We start from the raw sequence: 18,894 nt of genomic DNA, 5'->3' as shown, positions 1-18,894 counted from the left end.
CCCTTCAAGTTCAGTTATTGCTTTTATCAATTGTGGTATGAACTGACTTCAAGAGAGTTTAATCTATGAACACTCATAGAATCAGCTGGGCATGTTGGCCACTCCAAATTTGATGCCTGTGGTAGGCATCCATAGAATAAGATTTCTGCAGCACTGTCTAGAAAGGGAAGAGTGAGCTGTTGCCAGTGGCTTTTTTTACTTACGCTACTAGCAGTAACAACATTTCCAAATTCATCATAGTGTTTTATTCCTATTAAGGAACAGAATTTCTGCTTCAGATGAGGCATAATCATGCCATTTATGTCCCCAGTTAATCAACTATAACCTGAGACAAAAATACATTAATCTGAAATCACAAGCTGTGTGGCTTGCTGACCTGACAGCAATGGCTGATGTGGGTCTGCCCAGCCTTAGAGTTGTCTCATATTCAAGGACAAAAAGCAAGCCTACAGCTAGAAAAAAAAACCTTCCCAGTCCCCAGTAGCCCACAGAGCAGGCGCCTTCTGGGCCACAAGCACCTTCGCTGAATTTTGTGACTTGTACTTTCATCTACTTGTCCAGCCTCCTCCTGCAGCCATGTAAACTTTTTGCTCCCACAGTATCATATACATCTCCTTTCTGTTTGTCTCATTTCTTAGTATTTCTTCAGACATTTAAATGTTGCCTGAAGTTTAGGAACTGCATCTGGAACTAAAAAATATGTGTTATCTACTTTATTTAGAAGATATTAAGAAACTTGCTGAGAGTTCTTATATTAAATACATGTGAAAAATATTGTAAAATTAGACTGTCCTAAAAGAGAATGCAAAAGCAACTGTAGTCATAACCAGTTTGTAAACACATATAGCAGGGCCTACAGGTTAAATTGTATCACACAGCACCAGATCCAGATGCCTCAAACAATTCCAGGGACGGTGACTCCACCACCTCGCGGGATAACCCACCCCAATGCCTGCCCACCCGAATAGTGAAAAATATGTTTTCTAATATCTGATCTGAATCTTCCTTGCCTCAGCACATTGGACAGATGTGACCATAACACTGAGGCACATGAAAAAAAAAAAACGCCTAACAAGGTAACCAGGAAACAAGAGGTGGGCTGAAAGCATTTCTATTACAAGAGCACGTGAGAATGCGCTGATCTGTAAAGGTGGCAAGCTGAAATTCAAGTGTTTTAAGTATCATCTTCCATCACCGCCTCCTCCAGCGGTGCGGCGCGGGCGGCCCCTGAGGCAGGCCCGGGGGGCACGGGAGGTCCCGTTATCAGCCAGGAACAGCCCCCGGGCGTCCCAAGCAGCGTCCGCACGGCCCCGCCGCCCCTGACCCCGCGCGGCCCCGCCCCGCGCCCGAGGGAGGAAGCGCGCGGCACCGCCCGCACCGCGATGGCGGCCGGCGCAGGAAGGGGCGGGCCGCGGGGCGGGGCCGCCGGTCGCCGCCGGTCGCGCTGCAGCGGCGCCGGGCGGTCGGGGCGGCTAGGGAGAGGGGCACGCCCGCGGTGTCCGCAGCGCCCAGCGGCGGCCGCGCCGCGCGGGGGGCCGTGGGTTCGGCGGGCGGGAGCCGAGCGCCGCCGCGGCCTCTTCTCTCCCCCCTCGGCCCGGCGGAGCGGGGCCGCACCGGCCCGGGGGCCCTGAGCGGATCCGCCCCCCCCCGCCCCGTGCAGGGCCCGCGGCGGCTGCGCGCGGCCCCGCCAGTGCTCGTCCCGCGCCGATGGCGCCGCTCTCAGCGGCGGCGCCTCCGCCTCCCCCCGCGCCGCGCGCCGCTTCCTCCCGCCGTCCCCTTCCGCTTCCGGGGTCAGCGCCGCCGCTGCTCGCTGAGCAGCCCCGTCCCGGGGCCCGGCCGGCACCGCCGGCAGCAGCCGCCGCCCCGCCGCCCCCATGGCCACCAACCCCCAGCCTCCGCCGCCCCCGCCGCCGCCCCCTCAGCAGCCGCCGCCGCTGCCGGGGGCCGGGGCCGGCGCGGGGGGCGGCGCGGCCGAGCCCGAGCTGGTCTCCATGATCGTTAACCACCTCAAGAGCCAGGGGCTCTTCGACCAGTTCCGCCGCGACTGCTTGGCCGACGTGGACACCAAGGTGCGGGCGGACGGGTGGGAGCGGCGGCTCGGGGGGTCTCGGCGCCCCGGGCTCCGGCAGGTCGGGGACGGGCCCGGCCCGGGGCAGCGCGCTCCGCGCTCGGAGGTGCGGAGCGGCCGCTGGGCCCGCGCGGGGCTCCGGCTGCGCTCGCGGCCGCGGGGGCGAAGCCGGAGCCCCGTGTTCGGCGGGGAGCGTGGGCCGGCCGGCCGTGCACGCACGGTCACACACACCTGGTTCGCGCAGGGTCTGGCAGGGCAGCGTTTAACGCGCTGCCATCGCCGCAAGGCTGCGGGAGCGGCTGCGCCTGCAGAGCACCGAGGGGGTTCGACGGGGCTCCCAGCTGTACTAGCCTGGCCAACGGAAGGATAACCAACCACTTATACAATCCTTCCAGTCCAATCTCTGCTGTTGCTTTCTAGCCTGCCTACCAGAATTTGAGACAGCGCGTTGACAACTTTGTTTCCAATCATTTGGCAACTCATACCTGGAGTCCTCATCTCAACAAAAACCAGCTGAGAAATAACATTAGACAGCAGGTTCTCAAGTAAGTGACAGTTCTGGGGTTTCTCTGAACATGCTTGTGTACTGTGATAGGTGACAAAGGCTCTGGGTTAATGTAAAGTGGGCTGCTTTCTTCGAAGAAACATCTGAAAAAGTTGTGGGTTTTTTTTTCCCCCTCTCAGTGTTTAAAATGCGGTATTACTTGAGGTAGTAACTCACCATCAGTATTAGTCAGAATTAGACTGGAGATGTTCTTTGATCTGATCCAAGTTTATGCGGGGGTGGAAGCCTTGATTTTGGCTTGGAATATAACCCTCTAGCTAAAGAGTGCCTTTACTTTCTGTTTTAAAGAGGTATTAATAAAATTGCAATTATTATGTTTTAAGGAGAAGTATGTGACAAACTAAACTGCAGAGTACAAAGCTAAAGTCACAAAACAGAAAAATTGTTTTAAATCTAGCTGGGCAGAGAAGAGGTTTTAAGAATTGCTTTTTTGTTAAAATTATGTCAGACAGTTTAGCTTGATATTACGTTATTTCATGGAGATTCCTCCAGTCTTTTCTCAAATGTTAGACTCATAACAAACATTAGGAAATTTCTTCAGAGCACTATGAGTTTGGTCATTAAATTGGATTAAGCCAAGGATTGGGAACAAACTTACTCTGTCACGCTGTGGTGGTACCGTTGATAACTTGTACTGAGGACTGTTTGGTTTGTAGGGAAGGGAGCAGTTTTCCTTGTTAAAGAAGCAATGAGGACAAGAGGTAGCATACATCTCACATAAGACTACAGGAGTCTGTTCAGATAAGCTTTATAGCTGTGGGTTTTCTTTTCTATTTTATTTTACTGAAGATTAAGTGTATTCCATAAAGCTGCAGAACTTGCCACCTTATACTGGGCAGAAAGTAACTTAGGGTAGTGATGAGTGGTTTAGTAGTTATTTATACCTCATGCCTTCTATAATTCATCTCTTTATGCTGTGGAAATTGATACTATAGGGTTTCTTCTAAATTTCTTCCACAAATGGTTTTTGCAGTTAGATAACACTTGTAGGTGTAACCAGTAATGATGTAACAACAGGCTGCTTATTGTGTTAATTCTGTGTGCTTGGACTGTTTTGTTTCTGTAGCACATTTTTTCTTATGGATAAGGCACAGGCTAAATTCATAGCTGTAGGGATGCTCAGAAAACATTGGTGCTTCATTGGAGGTTCTCATGAGTGTTTATGTCACATCTCAATGATCATATTTCATTACTACATTCTTGGAAACTTAATTTTTCATACTAATTTATGTAACTTTGTTCCAGGTCTGGAATGTTGGAATCGGGAATTGACAGAATTATTTCTCAGGTTGTAGACCCAAAGATCAACCACACATTCAGACCTCAGGTGGAAAAAGCTGTCCATGAATTTTTAGCCACATTGAATCACAAAGAGGAGGCAGGCCCCAGTACATCTCCAAGTGAGGAGAAAGCAGATGCTTCTGTTACAGTACAAGGTATTCTACCATTTCTCTGAGCAGTCTATTAACAAAAAAATGGGGTTTGAGAGAGCAGAATCATTGACTAGGTTTGCTACCACCATAACACTGTTAGTATCAATATTAGCAAGGTGAGCTCTAGACACTGTGCCATAGCATTTGTCTCTTAGTCTATGTATAAAGGTAGAAAGCAATAGAGATGTCACCCTGTTATGACCACGTCACTCTGTCATGAGATTATGAGGGATCAGTTTACTGTGGGGAGAAAACTTGGTCTCAGTATTATAGGATCAGATAAGACATAGCTGTAAGAGAAGAATGATGCAACTTTCTTGTTCATTGGTAGACAGGGAAAAAATTACTTAATAGACAGTTACGTGTGCCGTTGCTGTGTGCCATAAAATTTGGATTGCTAAAGTCCTAATATTACCTGTATTGACTTCTAAACGCTCCTGCAGGTAATTGTCCATTCTTTCCTATGCTAAGAGACTCCACAGCCATCCATCTATTTGTAACCTTTATTTAAATCCCAGCCTTTTTCCTGTGAAGTGGGTTACTAAGCCAGCTGCAACTCTTAGTGCTAGTCCAGTTAACTCTTAGTCATTCATCTTCAGAACTGGTTCTGAGATGACAGAAAAGTGATAACATAGTTCTGATAGTCCTGTTGTTATATAGTCAGTATGCTGAGTCGATCTTCCATGACATTTATGGAGATACTAGAGGTGTGAGCTACTGATTTCCTCCTTCATTGTGTGCATATATGTAGAATATTATTGTATATGTATATTTATTATCCAGAGTCATCATCCTACTTAGGATGTTGGTAAAGTTGAACAAGGACTGTGTTCAGAATGTCCTTGCCATTGACAATCCCCATGTTCTTTAGCACACCTCAGGAGCAGTGGTGTGTCACAGAGCAAAATGAATCTCTAGTAATCGTAGTGTTTGCCACAAGAATGCAACTTCTTGGGAGTTTTTTGTTTGGTTGTTTTTTTAAACCAAAATCTCTCAAGACAAAATTTGTCAAATATTTTAGTTAATTATAAATATTTTATAGAGAGTGCTTATTCTGTTTCTTTTCACTTGTTTAATGTTCTATCTCAACAGAATTACAGAAACTAGGGTGAAGTAAAACTCTGTTCTTTTTTACTATTCAAGGTGTCTCTGCTACAGTTCCAAGTGCTAATGTAGCTAGTGATGCAATGTCCATTTTGGAAACAATAACTTCTCTTAACCAAGAAGCAAGTGCTGCCAGGGCTTCAACAGAGACCTCAAATCCCAAGAACAATGACAAATTTGCAAAAAAACTCTCATCTCAGCAGAGTGTGGATGGTAGCACTGATAAAGAGAGAAATGCGGAGGACTTGCCAGACAGAGAGAAAGCAATTTGTGACCTTTCTGGAGAAGGGGCTGAAACACTTGCAAAGTGTGAAGATTTAAATGAGCTTCCCTGCCAAAGTGAAGAAATAAAAATAACAGCAAAGGATACTAATATTTTGACTTTTACAAGTAAGGATATTCAACAGGAAAGTGAAGAGGTAAAGAGTAAATTATTGGATAAATCTGACAAGAAACCAGACAGCAGTGAAAAAAGTGAAAGAAGAAAAGAAAAGAAGGAAAAGCTTGACAAGAAGTCTGATCATTCAAAGAAAAGTGATGATACTCCAAAGTCAAAAGAAGAAAAGCAAGCAAAAGAGTCGGAACCAGTGAAACAGTTAGTTCCAGAAAAAAATAGCAATAAACATAAAACAGCTGAAAGCACTAAAGAAGGTATGGTATGGGCAATGCTCTTCCTCAAAATGTGGATAAGGAGTAAGGTTTTTAAGTTTATTCAGGAGCTGAATTAGAATATTTGGAATCAGTATGTTTGGAATGTAAGTTTTCTGGTAGTTGTGGCAAACTTGTCTGCTAGTGACAATTGGACTCTTAGCTGAGGTACCTGAATTGGGAATCAGATGACCTTTGATTCCTCAGGTGTGTGATTGGTCATCTTAATCTGGCAAGTTCTCTCAATAATTTCAGTCCTCATTTAAAGTTCGTAGTTCTTCCTCAGAGTGATTTTTGTTTTGAGTAAACCAGAGTTAGCCTGGTTATTTTATTAAGGTGTTAAAATTTTGTTTTCTTATTTCTAACTCTTAACGTAGTTTTGTTCTTAGTGACAAAATTGATGTTTTGGTAAGAAAAGTTTCACAAACTCAGTGTGTTGCCTTAGAGCTCTTTGTTTTTACTTTTTCCTTTGCAAGAAAATGCGTTAATAGATTCAGATATGGATGTACTCAGTGACATCACGGTCAGCTCTGTCCATACCAGTGACCTTTCTTCCTTTGAAGAGGAGAGCGAAGAGGAGCCTGTAATTTCTGACAGTACTGAAGAGGGGGAGATCACATCAGGTGGTAAAATAATTACATTGTTAACTAGCAATAAGGAGTTTGTAATACTTTTGTTGAGTGTACCATATCATAAATTTGAGGGTTTGCAATGTTATACTTACCTGTAAGAGAGAATTTGAATGCGAACTGGATAGTGTTTGTGCAGTTGGAAAAGATGAGTAGTGGATTTACTTTTTGAATATTTTTATTCATATAATATCGTTTGGTATATTCTAAACATTCTAAATATTTTTTATGCTACAGTATTACATAGATGAGAATCGCACGTAATGGTGAATGTCACTGTTCTGTGGGGTTTCTTCCTCTCCATTCTGCCATGAACTTGGTATAACACTGGAGTGCTTTGTGACCCCGAGGTAGTGGCTGTAGCTGACTCTGTACATTAGGTTGGGTTTAGAGCTTTAGTATTCCGGAAGTTGGCCACAGTAGAAAGAGCAGCAATGGATCTAGCTTTAAAAGTTCAGAAATACCAAGTTGCTTCACTGAGTGTGTTGCCTTTTTGTGTTCTCCCTATCTAGGACAGACTTCCAACTGATTTCTGCGGTTAATAACACTTTCCACTTTATAATGCAGAATGCCTTAGTACCTGAATGAGTTCTCTCTAGTATGCTCACAGGTTACCTTTTCTGCTCTCAAAATATAATTTAGAAGCACTGAATTACTTGTTCTCTGGCTTTGGTCTTACTTTGAAACTTGACAGATTATGTTCAGTTATGACTATTTATGAAACGAAAACAAACCTCAAGTATGTTTCAGGAATACAAATAATTAGTACAGTATTGCACTATTTCTAGTAATCTTGATAGAACTGAAATAGATTTATTTATATTTACTTGATTAATACTTATATCTGTGTAACCAACAGTGTGTTTCGTGTATGTATTTCAGTAGGCCAACTACTTTTTACGTACTCAAATACTGTACCGATATTTTTGGTGTGGGGAGAATTATAATTTAATACATAGCAGAAATTGTATTGACTTCTCATGCATAGCTAGCTACTAAGTACTGTATGTAAATGGGCAGTGGGATTACAGGCAAGAGGGTAAACCCAGTTGTTGTGTCCTGGTTTATTACCAGGTTTGTGTCATGCAATTTTTTGGCTGAATGATGCACACAAACACATGAATGTACCTTTGATTTTTTTCATAATCTAGTGATATTTGGATGCTAAAAGGGTTTAATTTTTTAACTGTTTATGGTTTTAGAGTAAATAATTGTTAATACATTCTGAGTAGCTTTGCCTCCTCAAAAGTTATGTTGGAAGCACTGCCCTAATTTATCAATATATCTCTACGCTCACTAACGTTTCTTTAGATGAAGAGGAGAAAAACAGTCAAAGTAAGACAAAGCCTCATGCTAACGAGCTGAGTGACGGGAAAGCCAAGCCCGTTCGCCATGCTTATGTTCGCAAGCCTTTCCTGTACTCCAAATACTTCAGTGATTCTGATGATGAACGAACTGTAGAACAGCGCCGTCAGTCCATTGTAAGTCTGCGGTTTTCTGCTGCTCACATTCTGGTCCTAAAACTTTTTAGGGCAGAAATTCCACTTCTGGTTTGGTGGTGGTTTGTGTGAGGGGGAGTCTTCTGTTTCTTCTCCTTTCAGGGATTTTTTTCCTCTTGTATTATAGCTGCCCTTTCTTCAGGTTTCCATCAGTATGGCACAGTCTGCTCTCCAGCACAGCACTCTGCTCTGCTGATTATAGTTTGAAGGCTTCTGGCAGTGAAAGCAATGACAGTGTGTTCTCTCTCTTTCCCCTCCCCCCAAAATAAAATATGGATGAAAAAAGTAACCCATATGTACCTGCAGCCTGCCTTCAGTGGGGTTTTTAGTAGATCAGGCTTGTGTTGAGTACTGGAGGCTACTTCATTACACCAGCTCTTTACATAGTCCTTGCTGACCATGAAATCAGTAGTTTGTAGCAAGTCTGCAGCCATTGGGAATGGAAACAGAGATTAAAGCACATGCACTCTGTTCTGTGGCAGAAGGGCCAGCACAGAGAAGAGGGAGCAGCAGTTCTTTTAGATTTTCTCCTTTGGCCGGGTACATATATTTATGTTACATGTATAATACATGTGTATAAAATATGTTGTGTATATATTGTATATACATACAAATAAAACATACATTCTTTGAGAAAGTCTCATAGCTTCAGTCTGCAGTCTTGATTGGCAGTGAAATTCTGGAACTCAGCTAATTTCGCCTCACAAAAATATTAGAGTGTTCCATTAACTTTTGTATGATTTCTAAGGCGTATTTATGTTTTTGCTGGCCTTAAGCTGCAGTGTTTTGTTTTCTATGGGGTTTAGACTTATATTTATAGTCAAAGAACGTTCTTTGACCTAATGTTAAATTGTTCTCCATGGTTTTGTATCTCTAGGCCAAAGAAAAAGAAGAAAGACTCCTTAGAAGACGAATTAACAGAGAGAGACTCGAAGAAAAACGTAAACAGAAGGCTGCAGAAAAGACAAAATCCCTAAAAACTGGAAATCAGAATGCTAAAGGTATGAGAAGAAGAACTGTGAGTAGCCCACACCACCCTGCTCTCACTTATTCTCCATAGAATAAAACATTCAGCTTTGAATAATGGTCATACAAGTCTGTAGTCATTTCCTTCCCTTAGTAACCCAACATCTCAACAGTGATGTAACAGAAAAAATTATAATGCAAAATATGAATACGGAATTTCTTCTTCACTTTTTCATATATCCATTACACTGCTTAGGCTCAATTAACACCTGTATAACTGCTATTCTCTGCTACATTTTAGTACTCTCTGTACCGTTTTGTCATGTTTATAGCTGAAACACTAATAAATTATGTGTATGTATTTCACCATTTGTGTATTATTTTAGGAAAAAGTGGCTTGCACTTAGAAGAACCTTCATCAAAAAGTGTAGAGTCAAAAACTACTGGTACCAGCATTAAGGATGTGCTTAAAGAACAGAAATTTTTGGAAAAAAAAGTGGCCCTGAGCAGAAAAAGAAAAAGGGATTCAAGGTACTTAGTATTTACTCAATAGGAGTTAAGGTTTTGAATATTCGTTTTTGCAGATTGGAAAGGTTCTTTTCAACTTTGTACTTAGCCTTATCCATTTTAACAGTTTTCTCTTAAAATATTTGCATAATTTTGTTACTAATAAGCGTGGAATTCAGGCAGAAAAATTATAGCTGCTTAAATACATGGCATCTCAGACTGCAGTAGGAGTCTTCATGTGGCTTTTCACAGAATGGTATTAAAGGCATGAGAATGGAGACCTTTTACATGTTTGTGCATCTAGTAGGCGAGTCAAGTTGGCTTCATCTTTAGATTGATGTTTATGTAGATACGTACCTTTGTACATAACTGTCCTCATTCAGGTAAATATGGGGCAAGGAGAACTCTGACACATTTTATGGGACAACAGAAGTACAAATGTCATACTAATACTGCTTTAAAGCACTTGTATTCTGGGTATTTTTGAAGTTGATATATAATTTTACAAGCAAAAAAAGCCTGGGCAAATTGGTTAGAAGTTTGGTGATCATGTTCTATTTCTGTATTTTTAGTGAGCATTTCTCTCTCGTGCTCAGCTCTTGTGAAAGCAGAAATTTTACAAAGTAATGTTAGACTGGTACTGATTGTTCTTTATTAAGTTGTCCAAATACCTATTTCAGGCATGCTGAAGATAGCTGCAGAAAGAAAAATGAGCCATGTGAAGAAGATTCTAAAGAAATGCAAAAGACAAATGAGGTAGGTGTCTCTTAAAAATAAACCTTATGATCTTCCTTTTAATTCTAATAGTACTCTTTCATATGTCCGCACCAAACTGCATACAATTGCATTTGTTCTCACTAGTAAGTTTTTCCCTGCCTGTTCCTTCAGTTGTATTAGTGATCTGACATCACTGTAGTAATGTTTTTTGAATTCCAATAGCCACTGAAATATGGTCTGCATATTCAGTGTTGATGCATGTCTAGTAGAACCTGAGATGCAGTTTGAGCCCTAATCTGTGAAGTATGCTGGGTTTTAAAGAAAGAGCAGTGTTTTTTATATGCAAAGACTTCAGCTTGATCTGTTTAAACTTCTCACTGGAAAGTTAAACTGACTGTGCTCCAAACACAAAAGGAAATAAAATTTTTATGGCAAGAATTCTATGAATAACATTGTTTAAATTAAAAAAGGTGGAAGTTCAAGTAGAAGTCTAGATTTATTTTTTTTAGGTCTTGTTGTGGTGTTTTGTTTTGAATTTTTAGTTACGGTTTTGTTCTACCAGACAGCATAATGGTTATTTGAAGGAACTTACAGAGTGCTTGAAATTGTGATTGTCTATTCAAAAATCAATTTAAGTAATTTTAGAAAAATTACCTTATGAAGAAAAGATAATAAAGTTCAGACAGGCTGCTTAAGGATTACTTCTTTTGCTTTGGATTTTTCCACAATAGTAGATAGTTGAAATGAAACTGGCAATTTTTGTTTTCTGACTGACTCTATTGTAGGTGAATTTTTATTACAACGTTAAGTGTATTCCCTAGCGTATTGTTTTTTTCGAGAGTTTGTGCTTGCCAGTTCTGTTCAGTCACATAAGTGAAGGAACTGTGTAATATGTACTTACATATATAAAAAAATCTCTTTTGTAGACTTGTGAAAAAAATTCTTCCAAAGAATTGAAGCACAATCATGGGAGAAACGAATTCTCTAAACAACTTAGAAGACTTTCAGAATGGGGGCATTCAACTGAGGAAAGCAAAAGTGATTCTAAGGCAGAAAAAGAACATAAAAGAAGAACCTCCACTTCTCTTCAGGCTGAAGGAACTCAGCAGGACAATGAAACAAGGGATCCAAAAAAACAACTGGATAAAGCAGAAGTCAATAGTGAAGAACCACAGAAGCAGAAATCCATATTTAAGAATGAAAAACACCCCAAAAAAGATACTGACACAGAAATTCAACATATGAGAAATTCTGCCAAAAAAGAAGCCAAGTCTTACAGAGATAAAAATGAGAAGGAAAGAACTGCTTTAGAAGATAAACTTTCTTTAAAGCACAAATATAAAGGAGATGGTATTCACAAGTCAGGTGAAGATGTTGAACTTCATTCATTTGAGAGAAGTTTGAAAGGAGAAGATGGTGGCCAGAAACATAATCAACAAATAAAGGTTTCCTCAGATGACAAATGTGAAAGAAAAAGTAAACACCGAAGTGAACGGAAAGTATCAGTAACAGGAAAGGATGGAAAAAACCCTTCTGAATCAACCTTAAAAGCTGAGGAATTACTGAGGAAAGAAAACAAAAAAGACAGACATCTCTCAAGGGCAGAATGCAAGACCAAAAGGTCCTTGAGTGATTCTAAGCCACAGAAGGATTCCCTAAGTGCCTCAAAGCAACCTGCTTCAGCATCACATAGAAGAAGCGAAAGCTACTCAGACGATAAACATGAAATAGAATCAACTAACTCTGATAGTAATGTAAAACATGAAGATGGTGTTCATAAAGATAGACGAAGATCTAAGAGCCTTGCAGAAGACAAGATTTTGTTAAAGTCCAAGTCAAAGAGTCATAATAAACAGTTCAAAGCATCTGAAGCAGAATTACAGGAATTAACAAAACAAGACACTGGACAGAAACTAGACAAAGATAAGAGCCTGGAAGACAATGATTCAGATAAACAACACAAATCCAGAAATGAAGATAAAGGTTTGGAGGATAGTGGTGCTGAGTTTGAGCTTGGAAGTGGCCCACAGTCAACTCAGGGATCACAAAAAGACTTTAGTCACAGAGTTAAGTTACATTCTGGAGAAAAAGGCTCTGTAAAAGAGAAGTACAGAGGTGATAAAGATTTAAGTAATTCCAAACTAGAAAGAAGGTTCTCTGCTGAAGGTCATAAAAGCAGAAACTTAAAGCACAGCAACAAAGAAGTAAAGAAGAAGGACGAGAGCATCAAATTGGAAGATAAAGGTACTAAAGAAATGGACAGTGGGCATGAAAGATTGTCAAATGTCACAGTGGCAGTGGATAAGAAACAAAGCAAGAAAGTATCCTGTGAAAACAGAAAAGGCAGTTTATCAAACCAAGATTTACTTAAGGAGGAAAAGCAATCAGCTAGCACAACTGAAAGCAGCCAGGCTCCAGCCCCTCAAAAGGCAGCTATGAATCATGATGGCATGCATTCTGGTCATGCGGAAGAGCTGATGGAACTTGATTTGAAAAAAACAAAAGCACAGGAAGCATCTAACATTGAAGGAAAAAACATTCAAAACTCTTTCCAAGCCAGAGATGCCAAGTGTGCAGTAAAACAAAAAGTATCTCGTTCTGTTTCAAATAAGGAGTTAAAACACAGCTTGGCAGATCCTGAAGCCTGTGAATCGCAGTTTCTGCCTGCAGCTGAAAAAACTGTTGAACAAGAAGATACTTCTAATAAACAAGTTGGTGCCTTAGACACTTCGTCCAAAAAAGCTTCTATGGCTCAAGGATCCAGTAAACAAGGGGCTTCTAAAATGAGCATTGTGGATGAAACAAGTGGTAGAACCTTAAAGAATGTGGCCAGTAAAGATCAGGCTTCAAAAGATAGCAGAAGACCAAAGAATTTAAAAACTGTGATAAATTCTAATTCAGATGATGTTCCTTTAGCAATTAATTCTTCAAGGGAAGATGCTGCTGATGCAAAGTCCATGGATATGGATATCTCGGATTTTACAGATTCTTTAGGAAGTATGTCTAAAGAATGCCATAATTCAGATGGGACTTCCTTTTTGGAAGATGCTTTCCTTTTGAAGAATGATACAGCACAGGTTGTATACATGGAGCAAGATAGTGCAGGGCCAAGTTCTGTCATGAAAGATGATGGTGACACCACCATCATGGCAAACAGTATAGAAAAAGATAATGAGGTGTCCCGGTCTGGTGAACAGGCAGTGGAAGACGGTACAGCTGGGTTATGTCAAGATTACAATGAAGCAGCAAAGTCGGAAAGCTCTCAAGATAGGGAGTTAAGAAGAAAAGAGGAAAACTTGTTGTCTAACATAACTGAAGATCGTGGAGATGTAACAACAAAAGAACTTACCCTAAGAATAAAAGAGGGAGAGTGCTTGAATACAGATCCCTCCACAAAGGGAGAAAGAAGCACAATGGATAGTGTGGAAAAAAACAAGGTGCATGACACTGATTATATGATCCAGTCTTCCTCTGTTTTAGTGCCTGAAGGAGTTCCTGAGGAAACTTTCAAAGGCTCTGTTATTGCCAGTGGGCAAGAAGGGACCAATGTGGTTGGCATGGAAGACAAAAATGAAAGTAATGCTGTAGGTACCAGTGCAGGAAGTAGTAAACCTAGTTCATTGTACAGCAGCCTACAAAAAACTCCAGCCACTGTGATAGGAACTAGCACAGAAAAGATCACTGAGAGCACTGCAATGGCAACTAGTACAGGAGGAGAAAGAGCTGAGGGTGCACCACATTCTGAAAAGGACAGTGATGCTACAACCACTTGCTCAGAAGAAGAAAGTGAGGTGACAGTAATCTGCACAAGCATAGAAGCTGATGAAGGTTTCACAACAGGCGTATGGGTAAAAAGTAGTGAGGGTTGCAGTTTCATCACAGGAGCAGATATTGGTGACTGTACTGTTGCAGCAGCTGAAGAAGGTGGTGGCAGTGTTGTCACTGAAGGATTAGCAGAAAGTGAAAGTTTCCTAACAAGTACAGAAGGAGAAGAAAATGGTGACTGTACCATGGTTGATGCAGAAGAGGGTGGTAAGGATTCAGTGAACCCAAGCAGAGTAGAAATTGAAGACAGTGTGAATAGTGCTGGGACAGAAGAAAAAGATGACGCTGTGACTAGTGCAGGCTCTGAAGAAAAGCGAAATACCTCAACTTGTGTAGATACAGGCAAATTTGAAAGTTCTGTGTCGTGCTTAGGTGAAATGGAGAGCGATGGAGCTGTAACTAGTGCAGGGACAGAAACAGGTGAAGGGTCCACCAGTGGTGATAATTCAGGTGAATTTAGGGGCAGTGTGATAGCTGGCCAAGTAAAAGAGCACGAAGGTACTGTGACTTGCACAGGTGCAGAAGAAAGAGGTCATAACTTCATCATCTGCTCTGTGACTGGTACAGATACCCAAGGAGAAAGCGCTGTTACTGGTGAATGTATTGCAGTGGTCACAAACAACAGTGCCACGGCTGGAACTAGTGGTGACAAATCTGAAGATACTGTAAATGGTGAAAGCACAGTGACCAGCACAGGCATAACCCCAGAAGATGATGCTGAAATTTCAGCCGTCTGCACAGGGCTAGAAGACAGCAATGAGGGATTTGTAGTTTGTTTAGAAGCTGAAAAATGTGAAAGTCTAATGGACAGTACAAGGGCAAAGGAAGAAGCCAGTATCACTACAGTCAGCGTTGGTCTGTGTGATGATGAAGGTTTTGTGACTAGTACAGGCTCAAAAGAAGAGGATGAAGAAGGTGAGGACATTGTGACCAGTACAGGAAGAGGAAATGAAGAAAATGAGCATGCTTCTACTTGTACAGGAATGGAAAGTGAAAATGCACTAATTTGTATAGGTGCAGAAGAAGGTGAAAGTTCCATTATCTGCATAGTTGCTGAACAAATGGAAGCTGAGTCAGGAGTGGCTGGCACAGATATAAATAAGCTTACTGTCGACAGCATGACAAGTGTAGAGAAAGAAGCTAATTGTGGCACAGACTGCAAAAATTATAAAGGCATTGTTGAAAGCAGCGTAACCAGTGCAAGTGCTGCAGATGAGGGTGCCTTAGCTGCACAGAAAGGAAAGCATGAAGGTACCTTGCTTCCCTCGGATGCTGAGGAGTGTGAGGGTCCCATGACTAGTGCTATGGCAGTGCAAGATAAGACTCAGTTTGGTGCTGAGGACAAACATGATAATGCCATGACTTCCTTTGACAGCAGAGAACTTGATGCCTCTATAAGTAGTGCAGTTCCAAAGGAAGATGAATCTTCTCGTACTCCTTCTGACAGAGAAGTAAAATTGAAAGGTGATGTCATCTCTACCAGCACAGTGGAAGATGCTCCCTTACATTCAGCCATGGATGCAGAAGAAGGTCCACTTGCTGTTGCAGGAGTAAATGAAAGTGGGGAAAGCTCTATGATCTTAATAGACACTGAAGACACAGTGCCTATGCCCAGCACAGCTACAGAGTTTAAAGAGTGTGTGAATACTTCTAGCAGTAAGCAGGAGAAAGATGAGTGCACTATGATTTCCACCAGTATAGTGGAGGAATTTGAGGCTCCTATGTCAAGTGCAGCTATTGAATATGATGGTCAGCTCCCCTCTGTGAAAACAGAAGAAATAAATGAGAATGCTATGGTTTCCATAGATATGGAAGTATATGAGGTTCCCATGCCTAGTGAATCCAGTACAGGAGGAGATGATAACAGTGATGATGGGAGTCACCCAACTGCTAGTGGTAAGGAAGAAAAGGATGAGTGTGCTATGATTTCCACAAGTGTTGTGGAAGAACAAGTAATCCTAATGTCAGGTGAAGTCACAGAAGAGGCAATTCAACATACCTCAGACATGGAGTCAAAAAATGAAACATTAATGATCTCTACAAGTACAGCAGAATGTTTTGAAGCTCCTATGTCTAGTGTAGCTATGCAAGATGAAAACAAACTCGGTGCTTCTGAAACAGAAGGAAGATATGAAGCTGCTATGATCACTACAAGCATGACAGAAGAATGTGAGATTGTCCTGATCAGTGCAGCACCACAAGCTGAAAGTCAGCTCATTGTAGCAGGAGATGAAGATGCTGTTCTCTCTCCAAATGCATCAGAGGAATGTAAAGGTGTGGAGACCACTGCAACTGTAGATGAGCAATTTGGACTAGCTGCTTTCAATGCAGATGGGAAAAGCAAAGGTTCTGTGATTTTTGTGGGAGAATGTGGAGCTCCTGTGCTAAGGGTTGCAACTGACAGTGAAGATCAACACACTGCTTCAAATATAGGAGATAAGGATGAGGGGGCAGTGATCACTCTGAGCGCAGTGGAAGAATGTGATAGTCTCTTTACCTTTACAGTCATAGAAGAAAGTCAACTTGCTGCTGAGAGTACAGAAGTAAAAGACAAAAGTGAAGAAATTTTTAATACTGCTAACCAGATTGAATGCATCCTATCAACTACAGGCCCCGAAAAAAGTGAGAATTCTTTGCTTGCTATTGGGAGAGAGAACGAGACACGTGAGAGTGGGGCGAGGACAGAATCGGCAGCATCTCAGGCCACAGTAGAGAGTGAAATCACAGAAACGGGTCAAAATGCAGTGAACCTCATGAGTGTGGATGAGGCCCTCTGCGTGGAGATTAGTACAGAGACTGCTGAGAGTCCTTCCCCAGAGGCAGGTGAGGACGATGAACAAGCTGAAGATGTTTTGCATGAGGATGTTACATCGGAACTCTCTTGTACGATTTCAGAAGCAGTGATAGAGAGTGAAGCTGTTAAGAATGTAAGCTATAAATTAAACTCAAACGTGGTTTTAGAAAGTGACTTTTCTGAAATAAGGACTCCCCTGCCTAAGACACAGGCTCTTTCCTTAGTTTCTGCAAATGAAGTGACTGTAAACACCAACCACAGTGAAGTAACAATAGAAGCAGAATTAGGGAAAAAAGGGGACCTCCCTTTGTTGCATGTAGAAGAGCTATATGACAGTGATGACAAAACCAGCTTGGTCAAAACAGATGATACTGGCATTGAAGTTACTTTTCAGAAAAGCAATGCAACCTTTAATTCAGGTGAGGATTTCTTTTTTTTTTTTTTAATTTTTTAGTTTATGAATTGTCATAAATAGATGCATTTTACCATCATTATAGTTAGAAATAACTTGTACTGTTCAAATATACCTCACTTCGTTAGTTGCAATATGGCTATTAATACATTTAAGAGTTGGTGACAAATAAGCATGTGATTTTGGGTGAATAGGACCACCTGAGTTGTGTTGGAAAACAAATATTAGAATGCAAAAAATTACTAAAATACATTGACATCAAGTTATGAGCTAATATATAAAGTGATTTGCAAGGAGTAATTATTGTGGAGCTACACATAGGTTTCGTTTTTAACGTGTTACAAAATTCAAAAAAGTGTTTTAGGAAAGAGGATGCATTTCATTTTGATGTATGTTCATCATTTTAGGAAGGTAACTTCATAGTAATTTTGAAGGTTAAGAGTGGACATCCTTACTCATAACTGCAGATTTTCTCTGGATGATTATTTAGTGGTCATGTTCAGATTCACTGTCTTACACTTAATTTTGTCCTGTGAATACATTTGAAATTGTTCTGCTTTGTGTTACAAAGGAATTAGACTGTCATCCTAAATAAGTATTTTAAGCAAGCAGTAGATGTATATTTTAAATAGAAAATAATAGTATATGACATTAAGTATATCACACACTATATCCAGATCCATTCTTCTAAGCTAACGTTTGAAATGAACTTGCATGGTTGCTGGTTCCTAAAAGACAGTGTAATGAACATCCTACTATTTTTGACCTTGCACCTCTTTGACCCTCCGAAGTAGCTGAAGCACCAATTTTTTTGAAAATTAATGAATTCTGTAGATGCTATAATGAAGTCAAGATTATGACTTCAGTATAAATTTTGGAGAAATTAAACTGTAGAAAAATTTGTTTATACCACAGGAAGTGGAATGCTGCTAATCAAGTACTATTTTTAAAATCTTTTCCTTCTCATGTCTGTCCTTGGCATTATTTCAAAAAGCATTTTATAATGTGGGTTTCTCAAAGATTGGCTTTATTCTCTAGTTCTTTTGATATTTGAGTTGAGAAAGCACTCTCTGCAGATTCTGGGATTTTAGGAATTTGTCTAGGAAAGATTCCGATCTAGTAAACTTGAAAAATGTTATTTATTGTTTATACAAGAGACAAACATGAGCTGTGAAAGTGTAAAATGCTACACAGTGAAGTATTCCTATCTCGGTGCTTGCCTTAATCCTTGTTGTCCATTGATGTAGCTTTTGTAAGTACCAGTGGTAATGGTACTTATTCCGTGAACAGCAGCCATAATTTAATCACTTCACATGCAGCATTGGTGAATTATCATGTTATAACTATTTGTTTAGGAAAAGCTGTCTAAACAGGTTTCTGAAATAGGTTTCCTAAAATGCTGTAGAAGTCGTGTGACAATGCTGTTGCCATGGCCTGTTTTTAAGATGTTGTAAGCATACAGTTTTTCCCCTGGGGAATGAAATGGGAAGGAGTTTTAAGGTATTTTGAAATCTTATTGATGCTAACAGGAGCTACTGAGTTTTCAGTTTCTGTAGAAATTGGACATTTTCAGTGATTGTGGTTCTAGAGCTGACAGATTTAGACCTAATTGTCACTTAAAACAAAATATATCCTTAGTATTAACTCTTAGCTCTGCATTCATTAATACAGAGGTAGTTTGCTGTTTCGAAATGGTCCAAATGGTCTAAAAAATCCGTTGGTGGTTT

General features: G+C 40.9%; 1 protein-coding gene across 3 annotated transcripts in view; it reads left to right on the top strand.

Annotated features, from left to right (window-relative positions):
- Positions 1-1,874: 1,874 nt before the first annotated feature.
- BOD1L1 (biorientation of chromosomes in cell division 1 like 1) overlaps positions 1,875-18,894 on the top strand; it is a 36,881-nt gene continuing 19,861 nt past the window's right edge. For 2 of the 3 annotated variants that reach the window (XM_048303414.1, XM_048303416.1), the window contains exons 1-10: positions 1,875-2,069; positions 2,489-2,613; positions 3,879-4,069; positions 5,210-5,821; positions 6,295-6,441; positions 7,759-7,928; positions 8,824-8,947; positions 9,299-9,443; positions 10,100-10,175; positions 11,063-17,174. In XM_048303414.1, coding sequence (XP_048159371.1) covers positions 1,875-2,069; positions 2,489-2,613; positions 3,879-4,069; positions 5,210-5,821; positions 6,295-6,441; positions 7,759-7,928; positions 8,824-8,947; positions 9,299-9,443; positions 10,100-10,175; positions 11,063-17,174 — 7,897 coding nt within the window. The remainder of the gene's footprint in view (positions 2,070-2,488; positions 2,614-3,878; positions 4,070-5,209; positions 5,822-6,294; positions 6,442-7,758; positions 7,929-8,823; positions 8,948-9,298; positions 9,444-10,099; positions 10,176-11,062; positions 17,175-18,894) is intronic. The other variant, XM_048303415.1, reaches the window with a different exon arrangement.

This window comes from Corvus hawaiiensis, chromosome 5 (assembly GCF_020740725.1).
Source record: "Corvus hawaiiensis isolate bCorHaw1 chromosome 5, bCorHaw1.pri.cur, whole genome shotgun sequence".
In the NCBI taxonomy this organism is placed as follows: Eukaryota; Metazoa; Chordata; class Aves; order Passeriformes; family Corvidae; genus Corvus; species Corvus hawaiiensis.
This window is presented reverse-complemented; position numbering and strand designations above follow the sequence as displayed.